General features: G+C 45.7%; 1 protein-coding gene across 6 annotated transcripts in view; it reads left to right on the top strand.

The window, feature by feature from the left end:
• The window catches only part of UBE3C (ubiquitin protein ligase E3C), a 119,289-nt gene extending 94,259 nt beyond the window's left edge, over positions 1–25,030 (top strand). For 3 of the 6 annotated variants that reach the window (XM_024130931.3, XM_024130928.3, XM_024130945.3), the window contains 5 exons: positions 500–712; positions 7,761–7,949; positions 8,047–8,113; positions 13,368–13,498; positions 23,292–25,029. In XM_024130931.3, coding sequence (XP_023986699.1) covers positions 500–712; positions 7,761–7,949; positions 8,047–8,113; positions 13,368–13,498; positions 23,292–23,462 — 771 coding nt within the window. In that variant the 3' untranslated portion in view covers positions 23,463–25,029. Of the gene's footprint in view, positions 1–499; positions 713–2,078; positions 2,155–2,695; positions 2,743–7,760; positions 7,950–8,046; positions 8,114–13,367; positions 13,499–23,291 lie in introns of those variants that run through there. The other 3 variants (XM_024130940.3, XM_028489506.2, XM_028489507.1) reach the window with 3 other exon arrangements.
• The last annotated feature ends 295 nt before the right edge of the window (positions 25,031–25,325 follow it).

Below are 25,325 nucleotides of genomic sequence, written 5' to 3'. Positions count from 1 at the left end.
GGAGCTGGAAGAGGCAGGAAGGACCCTCCCCTAGCGCCCGCCCGGAGAGCATGGCCCTGCTGCCACCTTGATTTCAGGCCTTCAGACTGGGAGACAATAAGTTTCTGTTGTTAGAAGGCACCCAGTCTGTGGAGCCCTAGGAGACTGAAGCACCTGCAAAACTCTTCACGGAGAGCACCTGGCACGCTCCCGTAGCATGAAGGCTGTGGCTCTTAAACATCCCCATTGGCGTTTCAGCCCTAAAATTCTTTGGTAGTCTGTTCTGGAAGTTTCTGCGTAGTGAATGTTTGCATTGAATGCTTAAACTGTGGCCTGGCACGTGGTGAACGCTCTCCAGATACTAGCTTCCACCATCCTCCTCCTCCTCATGGAGAAGAAGTGTCTGCTATCTTAGGATTCTGTTAAGTATCAAATTGGACATACATTTTCTTATTTGTAGAAAGTATGAAAAAAGAGTTCCTATGAAATGCTAATCAGTGGTCTCTGTTCTCATTTGAAGGCTCTCTATGAAAATATGCTGGTGGAATTGCCCTTTGCTGGCTTTTTCCTGTCCAAGCTGCTTGGAACCAGTGCGGATGTGGACATCCACCACCTGGCTTCCTTAGACCCCGAAGTGTATAAGAATTTGCTTTTTCTCAAGAGCTACGAAGGTGACGTGGAGGAGCTGGGGCTGAACTTCACTGTGGTGAACAACGACCTCGGAGAGGCACAGGTGAGTCGGGGCTCTGGTGTGCAGAGACGTTTGTGTTCCGCCGTATGAGCTTGTGCACGTTTTCCTTGGAAGAGTCCCCGGGGCTGAGAGTAGAGCTGGGCGAGTTCTGGTGGTGAGTGCAGCCCTCGCCACCCCTCGCGGTGCCAGGCTGCCAGTCGCAGCAGCCGTCCTCCTGTGAAGGTCACTCGCGCGGCTGTGAGTTAACCTTTCCTCTTGCCTCCTTTTTGGAGCCTTGGGGGCAGGCGGTACTCCTTGGTTCCTCAGCCACGGCGAGTGGCCCTCGGCGTCTCTGACGCGGGCCGCAGACCTTCACTATCCATCTGGGTGCTCCTGTTGTTTTTATCCTTAAAAAAAGTAAATAACATCCTAGAGAGTCAAGCTAAGTTTTTGAATAGCTGCTTTATTGAGATACGATCCCTGTACCGTAAATTCCGCCCCGTAGCCTGTACGAGGCAGGTTAGTACGACCAGCTCCAGCATCCACGTTTAGGACACTGTTATCACCGTGGAGACACCGTGTGCCCAGCAGCAAGTCCCGCCCGTCCCCAGTCTAGGCAAGCACTGGCCCGCTTCCTGTCCCTGTGCGCTTGTCTCTTCTGGATGTTTTTCACACCTGGAACCTTAGGGTGTGTGGCCTCTGGTGCCTGGCTTCGTTCACTGGGCGTTGCCGGTGTACTTCACTCCCTTTTCTGGCCGAATGATGTGTGGATATACCACATACTTTCTTTACCAGTTGATAGGTGTTTGGGTTATTTCCACTTTTGGGCTCTTAAGAATAATACTGCTATGAACACTCACGTACACCACACATAGCGAGCGATTTAACACCCGGGATTTGCTTCGGATGTCACGAGAACAGGGCCAGTAGGCGAAGGCACAGGTGGCCGCGATTGGCCGCGAGGTGGAGCTTGCTGAAGCTGGTGGTGGAGGTGGGCGTGGGGGTCATCATACAATTCTGTCTACTTGGACACGCGCGCACACGATCCCATAGTCTGCAGACCTTTAAAAGATGCACACAGGCAAATCGAATTGTTTGAGCACTTTGGAAGTCATATTTGTTAATATCTCATTGGATTTTTGAAGTAACCAACTTGTACTATAATGCTGATTGGGTCGTCGTGTTTCCGGTTACTTTTAAGTGCCTCTGGCTTCCTTGTGCAATAATATCCAGTTAATTCTGGATAAAATAAGGAAGATAATGAGTGACCCTCAAGCTTAAGCATTAATTCACTTGGGAGTTAAGACTGTAGAGCAGTTTTGACTAACTGAAGGATAAAACGTAATCTTTTCTCCCTGATTAAAATAGTTCCACGTAGCATTTCCGCTTTATATTTCTCCATATCAATTAATTCCTCTTTTCCTATTAGTTATACTCCGTCACCACTCTTCCCATTTTCGGAAGTCTTTTCTCCGCTCTGCCACTTAATATGAACGCTCTATTTGGTAAGAGTTTAAGTGAACTGTGTACATAAAATATAACTATATTATGTTATAGTTTCATTTAACATTCTAATGAGGATGGGTTGTGATGAATTTAACTTTCTGGTCATGTAATATGTTAGTGAGATACACTAACATACTAGGAGAAATGACAGAATGAAAATCAAATGTTTTAAGAGTGAGATACACTAACATACTAGGAGAAATGATGGAATAAAAATCAAATGTTTTAAGAGTAGTCGTGACCTGATGTCTATTTGAAACTTCAAAATCGTCTTACTACATGTATATTTATATTTTCAGTCAGATTAAAAACATTCTAACTCTTAAAAAAAAGAGTAACCAACTGTGCTTTTCTGACTTATATTTGGTTTTCATAGAAGTTGTCTCTTTCGCAGGAGAGATGCATCTATTCTGCTCTTCTTATGTAGAGTGATAATCTTTTCTGAATCTAGTAGTTGGACTTTAACTATGAAAGTATTGTTATCTTTAAACTTTGTAATTGCTTCTCTAAATTTCTATTATTCCTTGGTTTCTAATCCAGGCTTTCAAAGGTTATCAGCTTTGCCAGCTTAAAAGTAACTGTGTATTCAGCAGGTCCTTAGTGTCCAGTCCAGGCAGCGTGGAACGTGCACTGACCCCACAGGTGACTGACCCCTGTGGTGCAGCGCTGACTGTCTATTTTGGTGACCATGTACGCTGACCCCGTCTGTATCGACGCGGCTTTGGGTGTTTTTCTGTGGTGTCGCCTACTTGCCTCCGTGCCTGTTCTTCCCTCCTTCATCATTCGGGAGGGGTTGGTGGCGCTCTGTGTGCCAGCCAGCGGGCTGTGCAGAGGAGATTGCCTTTAACTGTAAGAGCACACTCATTCTAACTAGAGGCAGATATGATCTGCGTTGTGAGATCTGTAGTTTAGTAGTAGCTCAAAAGGAGTGTTCCCATCCAAGTAGATCAGGGAGGGCTGCCCGGAAGAGGCTCTGGGTGGGTGATGAGGGGTCACCAGGTAGGTAAACAGAGTGATTTGAAGTGGCTGAAGTTTCACGGGCTTGGAGGAGAGTAGGTAGACAGAGCCAAGAAGTCTGGGCTTTATCCTGTCGTCCGTGGAGAACCTTTTAGGGCCTTGGGCTTTAGGAAGGCTAAACATACACTCAGGAAGAGAGCCGATGTTTCATTCCTTAGCTGATTTGGGGAATTTCGGGGTAAGAGAGCCTAACAGGTGCGTTTCAGAGCTAGTAGGAAAATTAATAATAAGACACTTGCACCACCTGTCAGCGGAAGCTGAGGTTCTAGTTCTATGAGTCAGGGCAGGTCCTGGGTATTCTCTGGGTCAGGTGGTTCCAGAATTCAGAGAAACCACAGTTTGGTTAAGCAGTGAAAAAAGTTTTTAATGAGAGGAGTTTGACCGTAATTTTCATTTGTAAAATTACGTTCTGTGGATCAGTGTCGTGGACTCAGTAGATTTTATTCGAGTCGGACGAGGGGTGGGGCAGGCAGGACATTCCAGAGTTTCTTCTTTTCCAGACTGATGAACATGCCGTTGTTGGACATATCACGTTTGTTTACCCATCTGTCTGGACATTACAGTTGTTTCAGCTATTGTGAATAATGATGCCATGGCTGTTGCTGTATAAATATCTTCTGGGGTCCCTGTTTTCAGTTATTTTGGGTGTATACCTAAAAGTGGAATTGTTGGGTCATATGGCAGTTCTGTGTTTAACTTTTTTTTTTTTTCCGCGGTACGCGGGCCTCTCACTGCCGTGGCCTCTCCCGTCGCGGAGCACAGGCTCCGGACGCGCAGGCTCAGCGGCCATGGCTCACGGGCCCGGCCGCTCCGCGGCATGTGGGATCCTCCCGGACCGGGGCACGAACCCGTGTCCCCTGCATTGGCAGGTGGACTCTCAACCACTGCGCCACCAGGGAAGCCCTGTGTTTAACTTTCTGAGGACCCTCTGTACTGTTTTCACACGATTTTACATTCCCGCCAGCAGTGCACAAGGGTTCCGACTTTTCCACATACTTGTCTGCACTTGTTATTTTCTGCTTCCTTTTCTCTCTGTTTTTAAAATAATAGACCTCCTAGCAGGTGTGAAGTGCCGTTTCACTGTGGTGTTACGTATAGTACACAGCGCTGTGCTGTGGTACCGAGAGTCCCTCAGGAAAACTAAGAGATTTAGTATCTTTTCATTGGCTTCACCCCTAGACTACAGAACTGTTCCATGGTTTATTCTCCATCGTGATGTCTTCCAAAACTGAAGCAAAAAGCGTACACAAAGATTTATACATCCTATTGTCTAAACCTTCTGGATATTTTTTAAATGATGATCTTTGTGGTTTTTGAGTTTTCAGTATGTTTCTTAGCCTCTAAAGCTACCTGTTTCAGAAAGAGGTGTGGACTAAATCCTAAACAGGAATAAAGGAAATAGTGCTTCCTGAGACCTCCTCCTTCCTCCTGCTTGGTCACGTCTAGGCATCTTTGAGAACTGGCATCGATGCTGTAAGATGAAAGCATGAGGGGTTGGGAACCGTATTTCATTTAGTTGTTTTGTTTTGGCCTCTTCTTCCATCTCACAGAGCTGAAATTTCAACACTGAAAAATTGAGATTTTTTTTTTAAAGACGGGATTTATTATTGTCAGAAGGAAATGTCAAGCTGCAGATAGTGATGCTGCTGTTGCCTTGCTCCACCTAGTGGCACGACTTAGAAGAAATGAAATAAAAGCTTTGGGGCCGTCGCCGAGGCCTTTGCTAATGGGGGTATTTCCCATTTTCCTTCTGAAATAGACGGTAATGATGAGATGTTGCATATTTAAGAGTTCTGTTAAAGCGCCACTGATAATACTGGAATCTGTTAAAAGCAAAAGTGTGAAGTCAGGATGTTCCAGTTATTCATAGAAATTCCCACTGAGTAGAGACATTATAGATGATAATGCATAAGAATAATTATACTAAAGAGTCTAATTGGAAAAATTAAAGTCACTGGTAAAGTACCTAATTTGGGGAGAGATCGTATGGATGTCTGTAGAAATATATATAAAAACCTAGTTCTCACATACAGATTTAGGTTTATAGAACATCGTGGTTTACAGATTTGTAATATGCAAATACCGCATTATGTTGGCAGGTTATGTTAATGAATCTTCCCTTTTAAAATAATGGTGTTGGGCTTCCCTGGTGGCGCAGTGGTTGGGGGCCCGCCAGCCGATGCAGGGGGCGCGGGTTCGCGCCCCGGTCCGGGAGGATCCCACGTGCCGCGGAGCGGCTGGGCCCGTGAGCCACGGCCGCTGCGCCTGCGCGTCTGGAGCCTGTGCTCCGCACCGGGAGAGGCCAAAGCAGAGGGAGGCCCGCGTACCACAAAAAAAAAAAAATAAAATAAAATAATGGTGTTGCTCCCCGATTTTTTTCTTTAGTGTAATCAGTATGGCTGCTTGTTAGCCTACTCAAAAGTGAACCTGAAATTTTAGATTACTAATTTATACACATATCTCCCTTGAGGAAAATGCTCAGGGTTTAAGGTGGATCCATAAATAATCATCTGTTCTGTAGACGAGCACTGAACTTGAGTCATGAGAGCCTGGCTAAAGCCCCGGTTTTGCTGCTTTGCTGTGTGACCTTGGGCGAGTCACAGACCCCGTGCTCATCTTCAGAAGGGGATGAGCTGCCGTGAGGACGAAATGAGCCCCTGTGCGTGAGTGACGGCTGTGGGGGGCGTGGGCAGAGGGGGCGGTGCCTCTGCACTCCCAAGGGCCGTAAGGTGTAGCCGTCCAGGGCGGCAGAGGGGAGAGCTCGTGCTTTAAAGATTCCATGTTTAAAGATTTAAATATGCCCCTCGAAACAGAACTCTGAGGACAGATTGGACGTGATTTAAACATACTTAGCTTTTTAGGTGTAGCCTGAGAGAGGAGTTTAAATTACCAGTGTAACCACTTTAAAGTTACTAGAAATGTCAGTGCTGTCTGATTAGTCAGGTAACGGGGGCTTTGGAAGCTCTTTAAACGATACCTTCACGGGTCCTTTTTCTTCCAGATCACACAGTACATCATCATTTATTATCTGCTTTTAATCCACTTAAAGGAAGGGGGGTGGTGTCTTAGCTGTGGAAACAGAACAGCCAGCTCCTGTGGCTCAGGTGACAGGAGGCTTGTTGGGAGAGCAGCACCAGAGGCAGCGCGGCCTCTCCCCAGAGCCCCCCCTCAGACCTGGCGGCTCCAGCACTGAGAATGAAGTGTCATCTGATAAAGCTGCACAGCTTTGATAGCACTAGATGGTTGTGTAACCATCAGACAGAGGATAATTTAAGTAAAGCCGTCACCAGATCTTAAAATAGCCCTTTCTGTAAAGTGATAAAACAATTGGGGTAAAATGCCATCACCCAGAGGGAGCGGGGTGTCTTTGTTGCGCTTGGAATATTACAACTACCAAGAGGCTAAAGGCCGTGAAGGAAATCATGGCAGGGGGAGGGCATCAGTCATTTTCCCATGGTCCTTAATCTAAGCATTCCTCTGCTTTTGCCCCCCAAGTTTGCCCCCTCTGACTAGGCGTATTGAGCCTGTTTTGAATGTTACCCAGTTTCCACTGGCAGCAGTCCCCTTACTAAATAACTCCTCCACTCTGGAATGTCTTTGTTCGCTCTTTTGGATGTATTTATATTTCTTTATCCTTGGCATACATTATCTCATCCACACGCATTGAGAATGCATTTCTTTTGTTTCAGCACTAGTAAACGAGGATTCTGAAGTCTGCTCTGGTAAATTAGGCATACATATTTGTAGCTGTCTGTGGAGTTTTGTCAAGTCAGCTTTGCTTGTGTGAGTTTACATAGTCACAGTTCCAGGATGGACAAAGCAAGTATCACTGTGTCATAGAGTTCAGGGCCGGGTGACTTCTCTATGGCACACGCTGAAGTGAGGTGCAGGGCACCCGAGTCCGGGCTCCCCATCTCCGCTGCGGCTCATTCCCCCCAGCGCTCCAGGGATGCTTCCCGGGGGTTCCTGACCCTGCGATTTTCTGAGTGTCGTTACACAGTGATAAAGAAGTTCTTTCTAATGCTTGCAGATACATGGGAAATGGAGGTATTTCTAGTGATTACCACTACCCTTTATATCATATTCAAAGTACTTTATAGCAGTAATGTGGAAACACAGAGAGAAATATTTGCTACCTATATGTACAAGTAAGAATAATCATTTCACTACAACCTTCGTTCCTTAAGCTGCGTTTTCTCCAGAATGAATTCCTTCTGACTCGTGCTGATCCTTCGGTTCATATCTTTGCACTTTGTGATTTCTTTTTTTTTTTTAATTAATTTTTTTCTTGCCCTATGTGATTTCTCATTATTTTTTTTTAATGGAATTGCTATGATTACATTGTAGCATCATTCCTTGGTACTTTGGAGAAAGCCGGGGCGGTTAATGATCTTCAAGACAGAATAAGATGCCAAGCTTTGGAGGGTCCCATCAAAGGACTCTTCCATCTGTGAGGCCCCATGTGCTGGTTTTCACTAAGATTCTCATGTACAGAGCAACACAGTCAAGTTCCCTTGAAATAGTTGTTCTTGCTCTTGTTTTACCCTATACTTTGAGAAGTTTTTGACTCTTATTTTAATATTCACAGGTAGTTGAACTAAAATTCGGTGGAAAAGATATCCCGGTGAGCAGTGCCAACCGGATTGCATACATCCACCTGGTGGCCGACTATCGGCTGAACAGGCAGATCCGCCAGCACTGCCTGGCGTTCCGGCAGGGCCTGGCCAACGTGGTGAGCCTGGAGTGGCTGCGGATGTTCGACCAGCAGGAGATCCAGGTCCACTCCTTGCACCTGGGGACACGGGTGTTTCCTGATGTGAAAGGCCTTCTTAAAATCTGCCTCCAGTTTTATAACCTGAACTTATTTTTTTCAGGTATTAATTTCTGGTGCACAAGTTCCCATAAGTCTGGAGGACTTAAAATCCTTTACGAACTATTCAGGTATGTTATCACTACTAGTTATTCATCCCTGAAAATGTTACAGATGGTCATATTTCCAGAGTAACTTCTAACACGCTTTTTTACATGGGTCATTCATTCATGATTTAAAACCCAGGCTGTATGGGGTTACAGTGAACTCCTCTTCCTGTCTCATTTCTCACCATCCCATTCCTCCCCTGCCCGTCCCCACCAGGAGTAACCACTGTCCTTGGTGTCTTTACATATTTACATATAAATACAAATTTCATTCTTGTTTTCCTTGTTTGTATACACTATTCTGCAGCCTGCTTTTTTCTCTTCACAACTTACCTTATTAAGCCTCTTCTTATGGCCACTGGGTTACTTCCAGTCTTCTGCTTTGAAAAATAGTGCTAGACCAAAAAATAGAAAAACCTAAAAACCGAACCTCATCAAAATATTTACTTTTGATTAAATTAAACTTTAAAGTTTTTACTCTTCAAGAAAATGAAAAACCAAAAAGAAGACATACAAATGGCCAGTAAGCACATAGAAAGATGCTCAACAACATTAGTCGTTAACGAAATAACAGAAGCATAACTAGGTTGTTCAGAGTTAGATTGGCGTACTCTTTGGGTGTTTGTGAGGTTTTTTTTTTTTTGTTTGTTTTTGTTTTGTTTTTTTGGCCGTGCCGCGCATCACACGGGATCTTAGTTCCCCAACCAGGGATCAAACCCATGCTCCGTGCAGTGGGAATGTGGAGTCTTAAGCACTGGACCACCAGGGAAGTCCCATAAACTTTATTTTATATACTTGGGAGCAGTGAAAAGGGAAAAAAAAAAAAAAAAAAATCATCCTTAAAACAACCACTATTATTTTGGTTTGTTTTCCTTAACCATAGTCTGTTATTCTGGTATTTTCAGGGTTTTTGGTAAAAATCAGCAGACTGATTTTAAAATTTATATGGAAATGTGAAGGACCTAAAATAGCCAAAACATTTTATAGAAACAAAGTTGAAGGATTATCACTCTGATTTAAAACTTACTATAAAATCACAATAATTAAGACGTTGTGGAATTGGCACAAGGATAGGCATATTGATCAGTGGAACATAATTGGGAGTTCAGAAACAAATCCTTAGATTGACAGTTAATGATTTTTGACAGTTCAGTGGTGCTGGAACAATGTGCACGTGGAAAAGAATGAGCTTAGACCTTGACCTCACACCATGTGCAGAAATGAATTCAACAGGATCAGAGACCTGTAGGTAAAAGCCGAAACTGTAAAACTTCTAAAAGAACATATAGGAGGAAATCTTCATGACTTCTGGATTAGGCAGAGTTTTTAGTTGTACAGCAAAAGCATGATCCAGAAAAAAGAAATTGATAGAAATTTGGACTTTCTCAAAATTAAAGATTTTGTGCTTCAAAAGATACCATTAAAAAAGTGAAAAAATAAGCCAGAGATTAAGAGAAAATATTTCCAAGTAATATATCTAATAATGGCTTATGTCCACAGTACATAAAGAACTTTTACAACTCAATAGTGTAAACAACTGAATTTTAAAACGTGGGCAGAAAATAAAGTGTTTCACTTAAGAAGATATATAAGAATGTCTGGGGCTTCCCTGGTGGTGCAGTGGTTGAGAGTCCACCTGCCAATGCAGGCGACACGGGTTCGTGCCCCGGTCCGGGAGGATCCCACATGCCGTGGAGCGGCTGGGCCCCATGGGCCATGGCCGCTGAGCCTGCGCGTCCGGAGCCTGGGCTCCACAATGGGAGAGGCCACAACAGTGAGAGGCCCGCGTAACGCAAAAAAAAAAAAAAAAAAAAAAAAAAAAAAAAAAGAATGTCTGGTAAGCAAATAAGCACATGAACAGATGTTTAACACCATTAATTATTAGGGAAATGCAAATTAAATTCTGATGAGATACCACTACATACCCACTAGAATGACTTTTCTCAAAGAAAACAATACTAAGTGTTAGTATGTGAAGAAATTTGAACCCTCTTGACTGGTGGCAGTGTTAAATGGTAGAACCTCTTTGGAAAAGTTTACAGTTATATAAAAAGTTAATTGTGGAACAACTGGATTTTTGCAAAAGAATGAAGCTGTTACCCCCACCTCACACCATATGCAAAAATTAACTCAAAATGGATCAAGAACTTTAATACCTAAAACCATAAAACTCTTTTTTTTTTTTTTTCCCGGTACGCGGGCCTCTCACTGCTACGGCCTCTCCCGTTGCGGAGCACAGGCTCCGGACGCGCAGGCTCAGCGGCCACGGCTCACGGGCCCAGCCGCTCCGCGGCGTGTGGGATCCCCCCACACCGGGGTGCGAACCCGGTTTCCCTGCATCGGCAGGCGGACGCGCAACCACCGCGCCACCAGGGAAGCCCCCATAAAACTCTTAAGAGAACACCAGCGTAAATCTTCATGACCTTGGATTTGGCAGTGGGTTCTTAGATATGACACCAACAGCAGGAGCAACAAAAAAAAGTAAATAAATTGGACTTCATCAAAATTACAAGCTTTGTGCATCAAAGAACATTATTAAGAAAGTGAAAAGGGGCTTCCCTGGTGGTGCAGTGGTTGAGAGTCCGCCTGCCGATGCAGGGGACACGGGTTCGTGCCCCGGTCCGGGAGGATCCCACATGCCGCGGAGCGGCTGGGCCCGTGAGCCATGGCCGCTGAGCCTGTGCGTCCGGAGCCTGTGCTCTGCAACGGGAGAGGCCACAACAGTGAGAGGCCCGTGTACAGCAGAAAAAAAAAAAAAAAAAGAAAAAGAAAGTGAAAAGACAACCTTCAGAATGGGAGAAGGTATTTGGAAATCATATATCTGATGAGGGTCTGGTGTCCAGAATGTGTAAAGAACCCTTACCACTCGACAAGAAGACAAGCCGGTTCAACAACGGGCAGAGTGCTTGAAAAGACATTTAGCCAAAGAAGATATTACAAATAGCCAGTATGCTCAAAAAGTTGTTCAGCATCACTAACCACTACGGAAATGTAAACCAAAACCAGAGGGAGATATATTCACATCTATTAGGATGGCTGTTATTACACACACACACACACACACACACACACACACACACACAGAGAGAAAATAAGTGTTGGCAAGGATGTGGAGAAATTGGAACCCTCATTCATTGCTGGTGGGAATGTAAAGCAGCCAACATGGAAAATGATTTGGTGGTTCCCCAAAAAGCTCAACATAGAATTACTATATAATCCAGCAATTCAGGACTTCCCTGGTGGTCCCGTGGTTAAGAATCCGCCTTCCAATGCAGGAGACGTGGGTTCAATCCGTGGTCGGGGAACTAAGATCCCACATGCCTCACACCACAGCTAGGGAGTCTGCGCGGCTCAGCTACTAAGCCCGCACACTCTAGAGCCCGTACAGCACACCAAAAGATCCCACGTGCCGCAACTAAGACCCGATGCAGCCAAACAAACAAATATTAAAAAAATAATAATCCAGCAATTCTACGCCTAGGTCTATATCCAGAGGGATTGGAGGCAAGGACTGAAACACCTGTGTTCATGCAACATTGTTCACAGGAGCCAAAAGGTGGAAACAACCCCAATGTCCACCTACAGATGATGGATAAACAAATGTGTTGTAGACATACAATGGGAATATTATTTCAAATGCACGCTACAACATGGATGAATCTTGGAAACATTATGCTAAGGGAAATAAGCCAGACACAAAAGGACAGATACTGTATGATTCAACTTCTGTGAAATACCTGGAAGAGGCAAATTCCTAGTCACTGGAAGTAGATGAGAGGTTACCAGGGGCTGGGGTGGGGGGCACAGGAAGTTACTGCTTAGTGGTTCTAGGAGTGTCTGCTTGGGGTGATGAAAACGTTTGGGTTGCAAACAGCAGCGATGGTTGCACAACAATGTGAATGTAATTAACACCCTTGGATTATACACCTGAAAATGGTTTAAATGGTGAATTTTATGTTACATATTTTACTACAATTTTAAAAAGAAACCTGTCCAGACTCCACTGTTCGGTTGAGTGCTGTTTCCCAACCTGTCCTCCAAGGTAAATTTTGAGAAGTTTTTGGAAATGGATTGTATTGAAAGCTGCACAGCATCGTGAGTGTAGTTTTGTTTAGTGAAACATCTTTCAAAGATGAGAGACAGACCAGATCATGGTTGTCTATGGGGTGGACATGGGGGTCTTTTGAGGAAATGTTTTAAATGTTTTAAAACTGGATTGCGGTGATGGTTTCAGAACTATAAATTTACTAAAGTAAATTACGTATATCCATGTGTGTATATTTATATGTATATAAATGTGTGCATGTGTCTCCCCTTTCTGTAATTAATTTGTATTGCTCTAAATTTGAACTCTAATGTTTATGTAAAGGCAGATAATACCTAAGGTCACATTGTCCTCACTATCAAGTCTTCTGTTGAAAAGAATGAAATCAACCCAAGCTTTCCTTTGCCAAGAAGTGGTCTTGGCTTCTTTGCGTTATCCTGTCTGCCCTGAAAGCGTGTGCCTTTAATGATCCTCGCTATTCCTATTCTAGTAAATAGGTTTACAATATTACCATATTCATTTTGGTGCCAATTAATGCACTTAAGATATTTTATTGATGGTATTTCTGTAGTATATTAACAATGAGGGAACAACATGTAGCAATTACTTCAGTTTTAGGAAGCACTTAACTAGATTAAAAGCTGTAGGTAGCAGATATCCCACTTCAGAACAGTGGTCTAATTGAGTGCTGGGGTTGGTTGGTAACCATGGTCTCTACCTTGTTGTCGGAAGGATGGGTGATAAAACAAATTTAGGTACTAAGATGTGTTGGCAAAGTAACTAGCTCTATTAAAAATCCCAATGTTTCTGCTATTTCTAGATGTGTGACCTTCATGTAAATCCTTTGTTATTTAGGGTTTGCTACTCAACAGAGGCTGATTTTTCACCCCTAGCAGAGTTCTTAAAACTCAGACCCCTTTGCAGCATCTTTGGCTGCTAGGGTTCATCTTGTAGCTGCAGGATGTTTGTTCCTCACTCTGGCCTTTGGTACTTTACCTGCTGAAGCTTCTCTCCCTGCTGTGTACTTGCCCATCCTCTACCAGGACAGAATAAAGGTGTTTCTCTAGAGTTGGCTCTCAGCCGTGAGCTGAAAGAAGAAAAGACTGTTCATCACTGGACAGGCACGACAAAAAGGAATCACTCTTATAAGTTTGTTCCTCTGGTGCCTTTAGGAGAATCTTGCTTCGGCAGTTACCTCGTTTTTAATAAAAACGTCTGTTCCTTTTGTCCTAGGAGGCTATTCTGCTGATCACCCCGTAATCAGAGTCTTCTGGAGAGTTGTGGAAGGGTTCACGGATGAGGAAAAGCGCAAACTGCTCAAGTTTGTGACCAGCTGCTCCCGCCCCCCTCTCTTGGGGTTTAAGGTACACAAGCTCGCCGCAGCTGGCTTTAAACACCAACTTGTAACTAAGAAAGCCAGCAGGGTAGCAGATGGGGCTGAATGAAGTAGGGCGTACACATTGTTTTCAGAGAATAGTGTTGACAGTGTGTCAAAACACCCGGTTTATTATTTTGGTACTCTGTTTTTAGCCTCATTAACTGAGTATTTCAGCTCCATCACTGAAGGATTGCTTGGCATCTGTGTATCCTGGTGCTGGTTTTATTTGGGGCTTTTTTCCCTGTGTTCACAGTGTCGACCGATTGCTGTGAGGGTTGTCACTGTGTCGGGGGTTAAAAGCGAAGAGCTGCTGCAGCTCGGTGGGCGCACCGTGACGTGAATGATCAGTAGCACACGTCTGTGCGGCTCAGGCTGGTTTCACTTTTGAACTGAAGAAAACACAGGCTACGAATGTTAGTGTCGGGTGTGTGGGAAGACTGATGCATGAGCAGTAGGATATTGTTTCCTAGTTGCTCACTGTTACTTATTTCATGTTACCTGGCCTTACTGTGTCGTTTCTGGTAATTCATGTTGATCTCATATAAAGTGGCTTAATATTTTTAGCAGTTAATATTGGTCATGGGGGGCTTCCCTGGTGGCGCAGTGGTTAAGAATCCTCCTACCAGTGCAGGGGACATGGGTTCGAGCCCTGGTCCGGGAAGATCCCACATGCCTTGGGGCAACTAAGCCCGTGCACCACAACTACTGAGCCTGCGCTCTAGAGCCCGCGAGCCACAGCTGCTGAGCCTGTGTGCCTAGAGCCCGTGCTCAGCAACAAGAGAAGCCACCGCAGTGAGAAGCCCGCGCACCGCAACGAAGAGCAGCCCCCGCTCGCCGCAACTAGAGAAAGGCCGCGCGCAGCAACAAAGACCCAACGCAGCCAAAAATAATAAATAAATAAATTTATTAAAAAGATAAAATAGGGCTTCCCTGGTGGCGCAGTGGTTTAAGAATCTGCCTGCCAATGCAGGGGACACGGGTTTGAGCCCTAACTTGATCCCTGGTTGGGGAGCTATGATCCCACATGCCTCGCGGCCAAAAAACCAAAACATAAAACAAGCAATATTGTAACAAATTCAATAAAGACTTTAAAAAATGGTCCACATCAAAAAAAAACTTAAAAAAAAAAAAGATAAAATAAAATTGGTCATGGGACAGTTTATATTTTCCTTATTCATAGTAAAAAAAAAAAAGCTATATTTAATAGTTTAAAGAGGCACACAATGATATATATAACATAAAATAATACCAAGTTAGGTAAGCATTGTATATTGCGTCTGCTTGTGAAACCTAATGGATTGGCATTCACTTTCCAATAACCTTGCATTGGACACTGAGTTATGTATCGGTTGTTCTTTTCTTCAACTTTTTACTTTGAAATTATTTAAAATGTATAGAAAAGTTGCAAGAATTGAACAAAGAACTTATTAACCCACTTTGACCCATTGTTAACATTTTGCCACATTCGTTTTATCATTCTCTCTATATACATATATTTCTTTTTTGAATCATTTGGGAGTAAAAGTTGAAGACATCTTATTTCTTACACATTTTTCCTACCACCTCAGTACTCTCTTACACAGCCACAGTTAAGTGATCAAAAGTAAGGAAGGCACAGTGATGTACTGAGCTTCTCTGAGCCTCTGCTTCACAGAGTGTGGTCCTGAGACCAGCTTTAGCACTACCTGAGACCTTGTCGGCGTTAAAACATTCTCAGGCCTCGCCCAGAGCCCCTGAACCCCCTCAAGGAGGGGGCTCAGCCCTCCTGTTTCCACCTGCCCCTCGGTGTCCCGAGCGCCCGCAGTGGCCCAGCCGTCCCGCAGTGTCCTCCATGGACTTCGACTTCCCTGGTCTGCAGTCCGGTCCAAGGCGCACACTGTGTTTACCGGCCAGTTTCCTCCAGTCTTTGTTGAACAATTTCAGCGGGTCCTGGCACGTTATCCGAGAATGTCCCTCAGTACGGTGGAGCAGTTCCACTCCTGGGAGCGAGTGGACTCACGTGTGTTCACACAGTTCTCACGGGATCGCCCAGAGCAATATTACTGATAATGACCAAAAACTGAAACAGTCCAAACGTCCATAAACTGATCATGGATAAACAGAATGTAGTCTCTCCGGGCAACGGGATAGGTTCAGAAATTAAAAAGAGTGGATTGCTGATACGGACTACCACGTGTGTGAGCATTGAAAACATTGTGCTGAGTGAAAGGGCTCAGACAATAGACTACAGACTGTGTGATTCCTTTTACATGAAATGGCTTTAAAGGGGTGGAAATGGGGAATTTTGGGGGGAAATGGCAACATTCTGAAGTTGGATTCATTTATATATATATATATATGTATGTATATAAATTTATTTATTTTTGGCTACGTTGGGTCTTCGTTGCTGCGGGCGGGCTTTCTCTAGTTGCGGCGAGCAGGGACTACTCTTCGTTGCGGTGCGCGGGCTTCTCACTGTTGTGGTTTCTCTTGTTGCAGAGCGTGGGCTCTAGACGCACGGGCTTCAGTAGTTGTGGCTCACGGGCTGTAGAGCGCAGGCTCAGTAGTTGTGGTGTACGGGCTTAGTCGCCCCGCGGCATGTGGGATCTTCCCGGACCAGGGATCGAACCCGTGTCCCCTGCATTGGCAGGAGGATTCTTAACCACTGCACCACCAGGGAAGCCCTGAAGTTGGATTTAAATTGTACATTTAAATGGGCAAATATTACAGTATGTAAATTACACCTCAGTTAAGGTGTTTTATAAATTGACATCAGTAGCTTAATACAGCATCCCCAAAAGTGCCATCAGAACTAGAGCAGTAAAGTAGAGAAATGGGGAAAGGGGTGTGGCATAAGTGCAGTGATTCTGTTTTTCGTAGGAGGTGAATCACTGACTCTTTCGGGGCAATGAATAATAAAGACATGAATATAAACAATTACTGAATAATATTATTCAGTGATCTAGCAGAACTAAAATCCCTTCTCCCTTCCAAATTCTCGGAGGGAGAAATAAGCATGCAAAACAAGACAACCAAACCAACTCTATTTACCAGATAATAGAAAACAAAGTTAACGTGGACAATCATAAAATAGAAAACATAGAAATGAGAGCAAGCTGAACTGCCACAACAGTGAACGTGCATAGAATAAACTCATTTATTAGAAGAAAAACACCCAGGGGCTTCCCTGGTGGCGCAGTGGTTGCGCGTCCGCCTGCCGATGCAGGGGAGCCGGGTTCGCGCCCCGGTCCGGGAAGATCCCACGTGCCGCGGAGCGGCTGGGCCCGTGAGCCATGCATGGCCGCTGAGCCTGCGCGTCCGGAGCCTGTGCTCCGCAACGGGAGAGGCCACAACGGAGGGAGGCCTGCGTACCACCCAAAAAAAAGAGAAAAACACTCAGACTGAGTCAGAAAAAAACTGTGTACAAGTGACACACCTAAACAAAGTGATTCAGGAAGATTTAGTGATGCTTCTAGCTTGGTATATAATCCCCCCTCCTCCCAAAAGAAATGGATGGATCTACTTCGTGAGTTTAAGCCCTGGCCTGCAGAACCAGGTACGAAAATTGGCCTCTATGACTCTAATGAAAATTGGGCAGCAACGTGAAGGAAACATGTCTCCGCTCTTTGGTTCCTCTTGGGCTTGTAGTGAAGTCTGGAAATCTGGCCGTGTAGGATCTAAAGAGCAGGAAGAAGGCAGATGAAAAGTGCCAGTGGCACGAATAAATGGAGCTAATATAGAAGGTCTCCCGTCGGAACAGTTAGTATTGTCTGTCTAAACAGTCATGTGAATTACATTCTTGTATATTAAGGTTTTAATATGATTAAGTAATTTTGTCAGTAACATTTATTATGAGAGACAAAGCTTACAGTATCTTCCAGTGTCAAAACCACACCAAACCTAGAAGTAAGAAAACTAAGCATCTAGTTTCAAGAAGGGAAGTTTGGCGGGACCTACGCCATCAAAAAACCGAGTGCAAGACCTAGAGACTTCTGGCAGCTCCTGGTTAAGTAGTTAAAGCCCGTGGTTTGTGCTTCAGTAAAAATTAGGAGTCTTGCTGGAAGGTTCTAGACATTCTGGCAGCCAGTGGAAGAGCCAGTAGGAGCTTTACAGGTTTGGAGGACAGGAAAAGTTGAGGGACTTACATTAACTTTCAAAATCCCAAGTAGAATTATAGTGAAAATTCTCTGGCTCCGTGTTGATGATCCCGTATAATCATAATTGAGTTACCATTACACCATGAAAAATAATTTTTTGGAAGCCATGAGACAGTCTTCCTGTTTCACATTTTTTTCCAATGATCTAAAACATTGTAAATGCGAAATTTGTTTAAGCGTTTTCAAATGCTTTTGTGGGTGTCATTAGACTCCAGATTTGGGGAAATCACCGTAATAGCTACGCTTTGCAGTTAGCTCAGTGTGCGTGCTGGAAGGGCTGACAGAGCTCAGGTTTGAAAGAAGAGAATGGCTTTTAGCTGAGGCGCTGTCAGTAGCAGTGGCAGGCGTGCACGGTCTCGGTGTTTGAGCCTCCTCACTGCCAGGCCACTGGAGGAGGAGAGGGGCGTCTGCTAAAGCTGATGGAAGCCTGATGGGTTTGCGGGGTGTGATGGCTGCCGACAAAAGGATCATTGAGGTGCTGTAGAAAATTGTTAAGTTGCCGTCAGGCCACATAATAAATTGATGATTTTTCTCACTCTGAATTAATGCAAATTCCCGTTGTACTCTGTTTAGTTATGCACAGAATGGTACCCTTGACTCAGATTTCAACAAAGAGCTTCATATTTTTTTAAACTTTGAGACACCCAATAGGAAATTCAATTAGCATTATGATAGAAACAGTAAAATGTGTCATTTAACTGCAAAATATATTTCAAACTTTCCATTTACCAGTCATTTATCCATTTACCCAGTACTCACCCTGCCTTCAGAGACCCTTTTCTGTTTCAAAAAATGTGATGTTTTTATTTTAGTATATTCAAGCATTTGAGAAAATTGTTGCCCTCAGTGTACTCAGAATGCTAAATAATAAATGTTATTTGTTTCTCTTTTGCTTCCGTTCCTAACTTTTTTATGAGACATTTAAAGCGGCACACAGGGGCTTCCCTGGTGGCGCAGTGGTTGAGAATCCACCTGCCAGTGAAGGGGACACGGGTTCAAGCCCTGGTCCGGGAAGATCCTACGTGCCGCGGAGCAACTGAGCCCGTGCTCTAGAGCACGCGAGCCACAACTACTGAGCCCGCGAACCACAACTACTGTGCCCACGTGCCACAACTACTGAAGCCCACGCGCCTGGAGCCCACACTCTGCAACAAGAGAAGCCACCGACCACAATGAAGCCCACGCACCGCAACGAAGAGTAGCCCCCGCTCACGGCAACTAGAGAAAGCCCGCGTGCAGCAACAAAGGCCCAACGCAGCCAAAAATAATTAATTAAACTAATAAATTTATTAAAAAACAAAAATAAAGTGGCACATAAACTATAATTAGGGGTAAAGACAGTGGGTTTTAGCACATATTAACACGCCACATAGTTTTTGTTTCTTTGGTTTTTTTCACCTGCATTGGATTTTCGTTGCTGCGCGCGGGCTTTCTCTAGTTGCGGCAAGCGGGGGCTACTCTTCATTGCGGTGCGCGGGCTTCTCATTGCGGTGGCTTCTCTTGTTGCAGAGCACGGGCTCTAGGCGTGCGGGCTTCAGTATATGTGGCACGTGGGCTTCAGTATTTGTGGCATGCAGGCTCCGTAGTTGTGGCTCACAGGCTTAGCTGCTCTGCGGCATGTGGGATCTTCCCGGACCGGGGCTTGAGCCCATGTCCCCTGCATTGGCAGGCGGATTCTTAACCACTGTGCCACCAGGGAAGCCCCCACAGGGATTGTGTAAATGAAGTTTTTATTTGCCAGTAGAGAACCACGTAAAGACTGATGATAAGCATGTAAGTCTCTGGAGTCAGCAATTCGTGGCTGTGCTCTCACTGCTCGGTTTTGCCCATGTCCTAAAGTGTGTGCTAAGTTCAACATGTAGATGAAACAAAATCCAGTTGAAATGCAGTTTCGGCCATTCGGGCACCTGTCGTGGGCTGATGTGGCACGTGCTCGGGGTCCTGGTCAGGGCAGGAGCCACACTCCTGTTTTGTTCTTTCTTTTCCTCTACAGTGGTTAGTAGGTAATTATTTTTTATGCTATTCTTTTTTCTCCTTGTAACAAAATTGATGTTTTCATTATAGAAAATTGGAAGTTGTGGTTAAGTATAAGGGAGAAAAAAAATACCTATGACTGCTCCCATTCTAACCATTATCATGTTTTTACATGATGTGTGTTTGTATCTATATATATATGGGCATGTGCTTATGCAGATAGGCATGATTTTAAAATATAACTTAAGCTGTATCGTGTTCAGTTTTACAGGCTGCTTTTTTCACTCAACATTACATCAGGATCATTTTTCCACATACTAGTCTTGGAAATATTTTTAATAAGCTTCATAACGTCCCGTCACGTGAGTCTGCCACAATTTACGTACTGGTTTCTTTATTAGTTGTTTACAGCTGTCCCTTCCTAATAGTGCCGTCAACACCCTTGTACCTAAACCGTCTGCACCTCTGATCGTTGGGACCCACTCCTAGAAGCAGAGGCCGTGGCGAAGGGTGTGAAGTGTGTGCGTTCCTGCTGCTTTCCTGCCTGGCTGTCCCCACAGAGTTATCAGGTTACACCCACAAGAGGAGGGCTTGGAGCCGCTGGCCGCACACACCACTGAATAGACTTGTCTCTGCGGTGGCATGTGAAGCGTTCTCGCTCCTGTCACAGCTCTTAAGGAGGGAGCCTGCTAGCGTAAAGGGCGCCGACCAGAGGTGCACCGTCCTGGTTCTCACTACTCACCAGGCACCTGAGCTGGGCTGCCATTTTGCTTCTCTGTCGCCGTTTTCTGCGTACACTTGGCAAGGAGGTTTAACTAGCCAGGCTTCTGAAGCCCTGCAGTAGTGGAAAGGCAAGAGCACACCGGCCCGAGAGCTAGCAGACTGAGGCTGTCTGGGTAAAGACAGTCCCCACTGCATTGTGCTCCTGCTGGAAGGGAACGTACACATCCCATCTTGTGTCTAATGATGTTCGTGTATCACAGAGAGAGTCACTGGTTATCTGTAGCCATCTAAGGACCTGGCGTGTTCAGTCTGGAACCGTGTCTAGGAGTTCAGCCTGCAGATACTTTTGCCCGGTGTAAAATGACTTGAGGACATGGTTACTTATTGCATCATTGTTTGGAAAAAGTGGAAACGACCTAAGTGTCTGTTTACACACTGTGCTGCACGTGCCTGCTGGGACCCGTGCAGCTACAGAGAAGCAGTGGGGAGGCCGGCTTGGTGCGGGAAGGCCACAGAGACGCATTATCAGATGGAAAACCGTCAAGGTGCAGACAGCATCTAGAATGTGCTAGCACTTCGTGCTTGTTAGGTGGAGGAGGGAGAAAACACTCTCTCGTCTCTGCATCAGCTCTCTGTGGAAGGTCCTCGAGACACCCACAGCATTGCTGCTCATGGGGTGGGAACTGGGCAGCTGGAGGAATTTTCACACTGTAGCTTAAAAAAATAGCCAGAACGTCGTTATTGTGTCTGGAAAATGACAGCGAAGGCCCGACACCGTCTGGACAAGCCGCAGTCCAGACGCTGCGTCTGCCTGGGGAGTCTCGCTAGTCTTTTCTGGCGTGCAGGCCCCGCCCTCCTCGACGGTACCTATGGTCCAGTCAGTGGGGGAGCGGGGTTGCTTCTTTGCGTGTCTTGTAAACTGGTCGCTAGAGGTTTCACCAGATTCTAGATGTGGATGTTTCCTTTGGCAGTAACACTGCACAGACGCCGTCGTGATGGTCACATCCTCTGGCTTCAGCGTCAGACCCAGTGGTCATGAGTCGTCTCTGCAACGCGGCTCCGTCTGTTTCCAGCGTCCTGGCTTTCAGCATCTGGGCGTCTGAGCAGCTGAGCCGTCACTGTGCTGTGGCGCCGCCTAGATCCATTCTTTACTGTGGTTGAAAACAGCCGGCTTCCAGTTGTATCATTTCTTCCTTTCTTAGCTGATTTTTCTATAAAGAAAAACTTTATTTTTTCTCATCAACTCTTTGATTACCCTGAGGACTGTCTGTACAGCCAAGACACAATAATCAAGTAAATCTTGGTTATTCCTCATTACAAGTTATCAGCACATTGAGGGGCGTGACTGGCATCTTCTCAAGCACATTTGGGTTCCTTTATTATCCTTATGAACTTTTGACATTTGATGCGTTTCAGTCCATCGCAGTCACTCTTTGATAGTCGGTATCCCACCCATGGGCGGGCGAGGGCCTTCAGGTGGGCTCCAGAGTCCCAGGTAGCTTTGGGTCGCTTTCTTGCTTTCTGGTATGACAAGGTAGTAACACTTGTCACGTACATTTCCTGGCCCACGTCTGGAATCAGATGTTTTCCCAAGAAGCCCTGTTTCCTTTCTTGGAGAATAGGGTGGCAGAGACCAAAACCCAGGCACTTGATCTGTTCATTGTCACAGGTGGTCATTGTGTCCAGGCCTTTTCAGTGGACAGAGCTAGGAAATGGGCGTACTTTTGTCCCCAAGAGAAAAATTCATCACAAGTTCAAACTGCTATTTCACATTGAAATTTAGGCGTATAAGGTTTTTATTTCTTTGATTTTCCTATTGGGGTCTCTCTTTACCTATGATAATCTTGGCTCCTGTTAGTTCGTTTGCTTCTTCTGATAAGTTCTACGACCCTACTGTAAGTTACAGTTCTATCTAATACTTATGTAATGGTGGGGCTTCCCTGGTGGCACAGCGGTGAAGAATCCACCTGCCAGTGCAGGGGACGCGGGTTCGAGCCCTGGTCCGGGAAGATCCCACATGCCGCGGAGCAGCTAAGCCTGTGCGCCACAGCTACTGAGCCTGCGCTCTAGAGCCTGCGAGCTACAGCTATTGAGCCCTCGTGCCACAACTACTGAGCCCGCGCGCCTAGAGCCCATGCTCCGTAACGAGAAGCCACCACAGTGAGAAGCTCGCGCACCACAACGAAGAGTAGCCCCGGCTCGCCGCAACTAGAGAAAGCCCACGCACAGCAACAGACCCAACGCAGCCCCCAAAATTAATTAATTAATTAAAAATTAATAGCAGCCATTAAAAAATACTTATATAACAGTTATACATCATACTACAGTGGTTTTAGAACAATACCAATAATTTACTGTGACATTTCTGAAAACCCTTTAAGATTTCTTTGCAATTCTAAAACACTGGAAATATTCCTCTCTGTGTGATAAAGCCACCAATAAATAGGTTTATTTGTTTCATTTTGCTTTCGATATTTAGAGATTGCCTTTTTCTCTCCTTGATTGAAATTGTTTTACGTTCCCTGTTGCTGCATCCACGTGGCTTCTGAGGCTAATCCACACAGTGTGGTTCATTTGGAGAAGATGGGCTTCTGCCTTTCCTGTAGTTTGGTATAAGCAGAGATTTATATATTCAGCTCTTTACCCTTGTACCTTTTTGAATTTTAAACACATTTTTTAAAGACTAAAAAATAAAAGCTTTAGAGGCCCTGTTCACTGACAAGGCTATGTCTCCCGTGAATTAATGCTATTCTTTATCCCTTTTTATGCGTGGAGCCCAGGGTACAGTATTTGGTAGAAATTTAGAGCTGAGTCTTGAGCGCAGGGAAAGAGCGAGTGTCCTTTTGGGGAAAGGTGACTGGGGGTGGCGGCTTTTGTGTGCGAGTCTGGAAAGCTCATTTCAGGCCGCGCCTGTTAACCTTCTCCTGCGCACCCACTGTCTTCCAGGAGCTGTACCCCGCGTTCTGCATTCACAACGGGGGCTCCGACCTGGAGCGGCTGCCCACGGCCAGCACCTGCATGAACCTGCTGAAGCTCCCCGAGTTCCAGGACGAGGCACTGCTGCGGAGCAAGCTGCTCTACGCCATCGAGTGTGCCGCGGGCTTCGAGCTGAGCTGAGCTGAGCTGAGCCGGCGTGGCCGCGGCCCACCCTCGACGGCGAAGGCCAGGGCCTCCGCGCGGCACCTCCGGCCAGCAGGGCGCCCAGGCTAGACCCCTGGCTCTCCTGGGTCCCTCCCCCGCCACCCCTCTTCCTGCATTTTTAAATGATTTATTAAGTTGTGCTCTCGTATTTAGATGGGCGTTGCTTTTCAAATAACTTAAAATAACAAATGTTATGTGCCACGTGGCTAACTTAGTAATTTTGCCAAGAAGAGCACAGTTTTAAGACTGGTGGCAACTCAGTGAAATTAACCAAAGATGAAGCTTTGGCTTTGCTGGTGGAACCGAGCACGGCCCGAGCCACGCGGCCCGGGCTCCTGGCAGAGGCGCTGCCTGTGGCTCGGCCCAGCTCTGGGTCTTCAGAGAGACAGGCCTGAGGGCGGAGAGGCTCGCTCTCGGGGGGCCACTGCTTCTCGTGTGGTTGAATTGTTTACAAGCCTAATTGGTAAAACTAAAGGCTTTTTTTTTCCCCCCTGCTGCCTTTTCCCGGAGTGGTTAGGTTTGGAAAGTAGATAACAATGGTAAGATTTTATTTGTGTTTTTTAAGCCGTTTCCCCAAAGTGGGACTAGCTTGTTTGCGGCCTGCCGCTGGCCTGCACCCTGATGGCTTGGACGTTACTGTGGGGGGTGCTGTGTGAGGCGGGAACTTCCTTTTGTTTCCGTTTCTGTCTCCACCTTGTGCCTGGAGAGCTTTCAGGGGAGGGCGTCTCGGTCCAGTCCCTGCAGCGTGTGTGACCCACGAGGGCTCGGGGAGAGGAGACCCTGCAGCGCCGTCTCAAGTCACTTGAACCAAAGCGGCCCTGCGCCTTTGCACTGCGGCCCGGGCTCCGCGGGCCGGTCCTCCTGGATGTGCGGGGATGCCGCGCTCCCGCACCCGCTGCCCCCCACCCCCCGTCGGTGCTGCTGTGTAGGAGGGGCGGGCGGCCCAGGCGCCTGGGGCCTGGGTGATTCTCTCGGGATTCGGCACTTTATCAGGACCTGGGTGGTTTCAGCCTCCACAAGTCTCCAAAAGCGGAGAGCGTTTCAGAGCATCACCTGTGAACACAGATGCTGGGGCCGCGGAGGACTCTGGACCGCGCGCGACTTCTCTCCCACGGCTGGTGTTTCGCTGCCACTGGAGCTCTGGGCTGTCGTGTTGAACTGGCCAGAATTAGCAATATACTTCTAAATGTGGGGGAACTGAATGACACTTTCAAGACCATGACCGTTATCGAAACAAAATGTATAATTTCTTAATCTGAAGAATAAATTAAGTGTTTAAATGCTCTTTGTAGTGTTGATACACAGAAATAAAATAGGGTTTGTCCTTGGTTTTATTTTTATTTTAGGTCGTTTTGTGTTGAATGTTCTATATCTTCTTGATTTGTATATTTTATTAGTATTTTGGAAATGGAATATCTGGGACTGAAGAGAAATGGGCAGTTACACTTATTTGGGGTTTTTTCCTCAGCTATTCTGAGCATATTTATTTGTATGTTCCAGTGGCTAAATACCTACATTAAATTTTTTCCCAAGTCTGTGTTGGAGTTGTACCCCAAATCATTGTAATTAGTTCTGTTCTGCCCTAGTGAAACCACAACTTCTGAACATTAGTTTTATCAGGCTTGTTTAAACGTCAGCCGTTCGTACGGGGTACGGCCACCTATGCTTCAGAGAAGGTATACTGGACAGGAACGCCTGCCGTCTGAAGTGCACTGAGCGAGGCTTCGAGAAGGTTGACCTGTGACAGCCCTTCCTGCACGTGCTCTGGTGAGAGCCAGGCCCTCCAGGAGTGACCCTCACCTTGCCAGGTCTCACTGGGTTTAGCATTACATTACTGAG

Source organism: Physeter macrocephalus, chromosome 5 (assembly GCF_002837175.3).
Source record: "Physeter macrocephalus isolate SW-GA chromosome 5, ASM283717v5, whole genome shotgun sequence".
NCBI lineage: Eukaryota > Metazoa > Chordata > Mammalia > Artiodactyla > Physeteridae > Physeter > Physeter macrocephalus.
The sequence above is the reverse complement of the archived record's forward strand: the minus strand, read 5'-3'. Positions and strand labels throughout refer to the sequence as shown.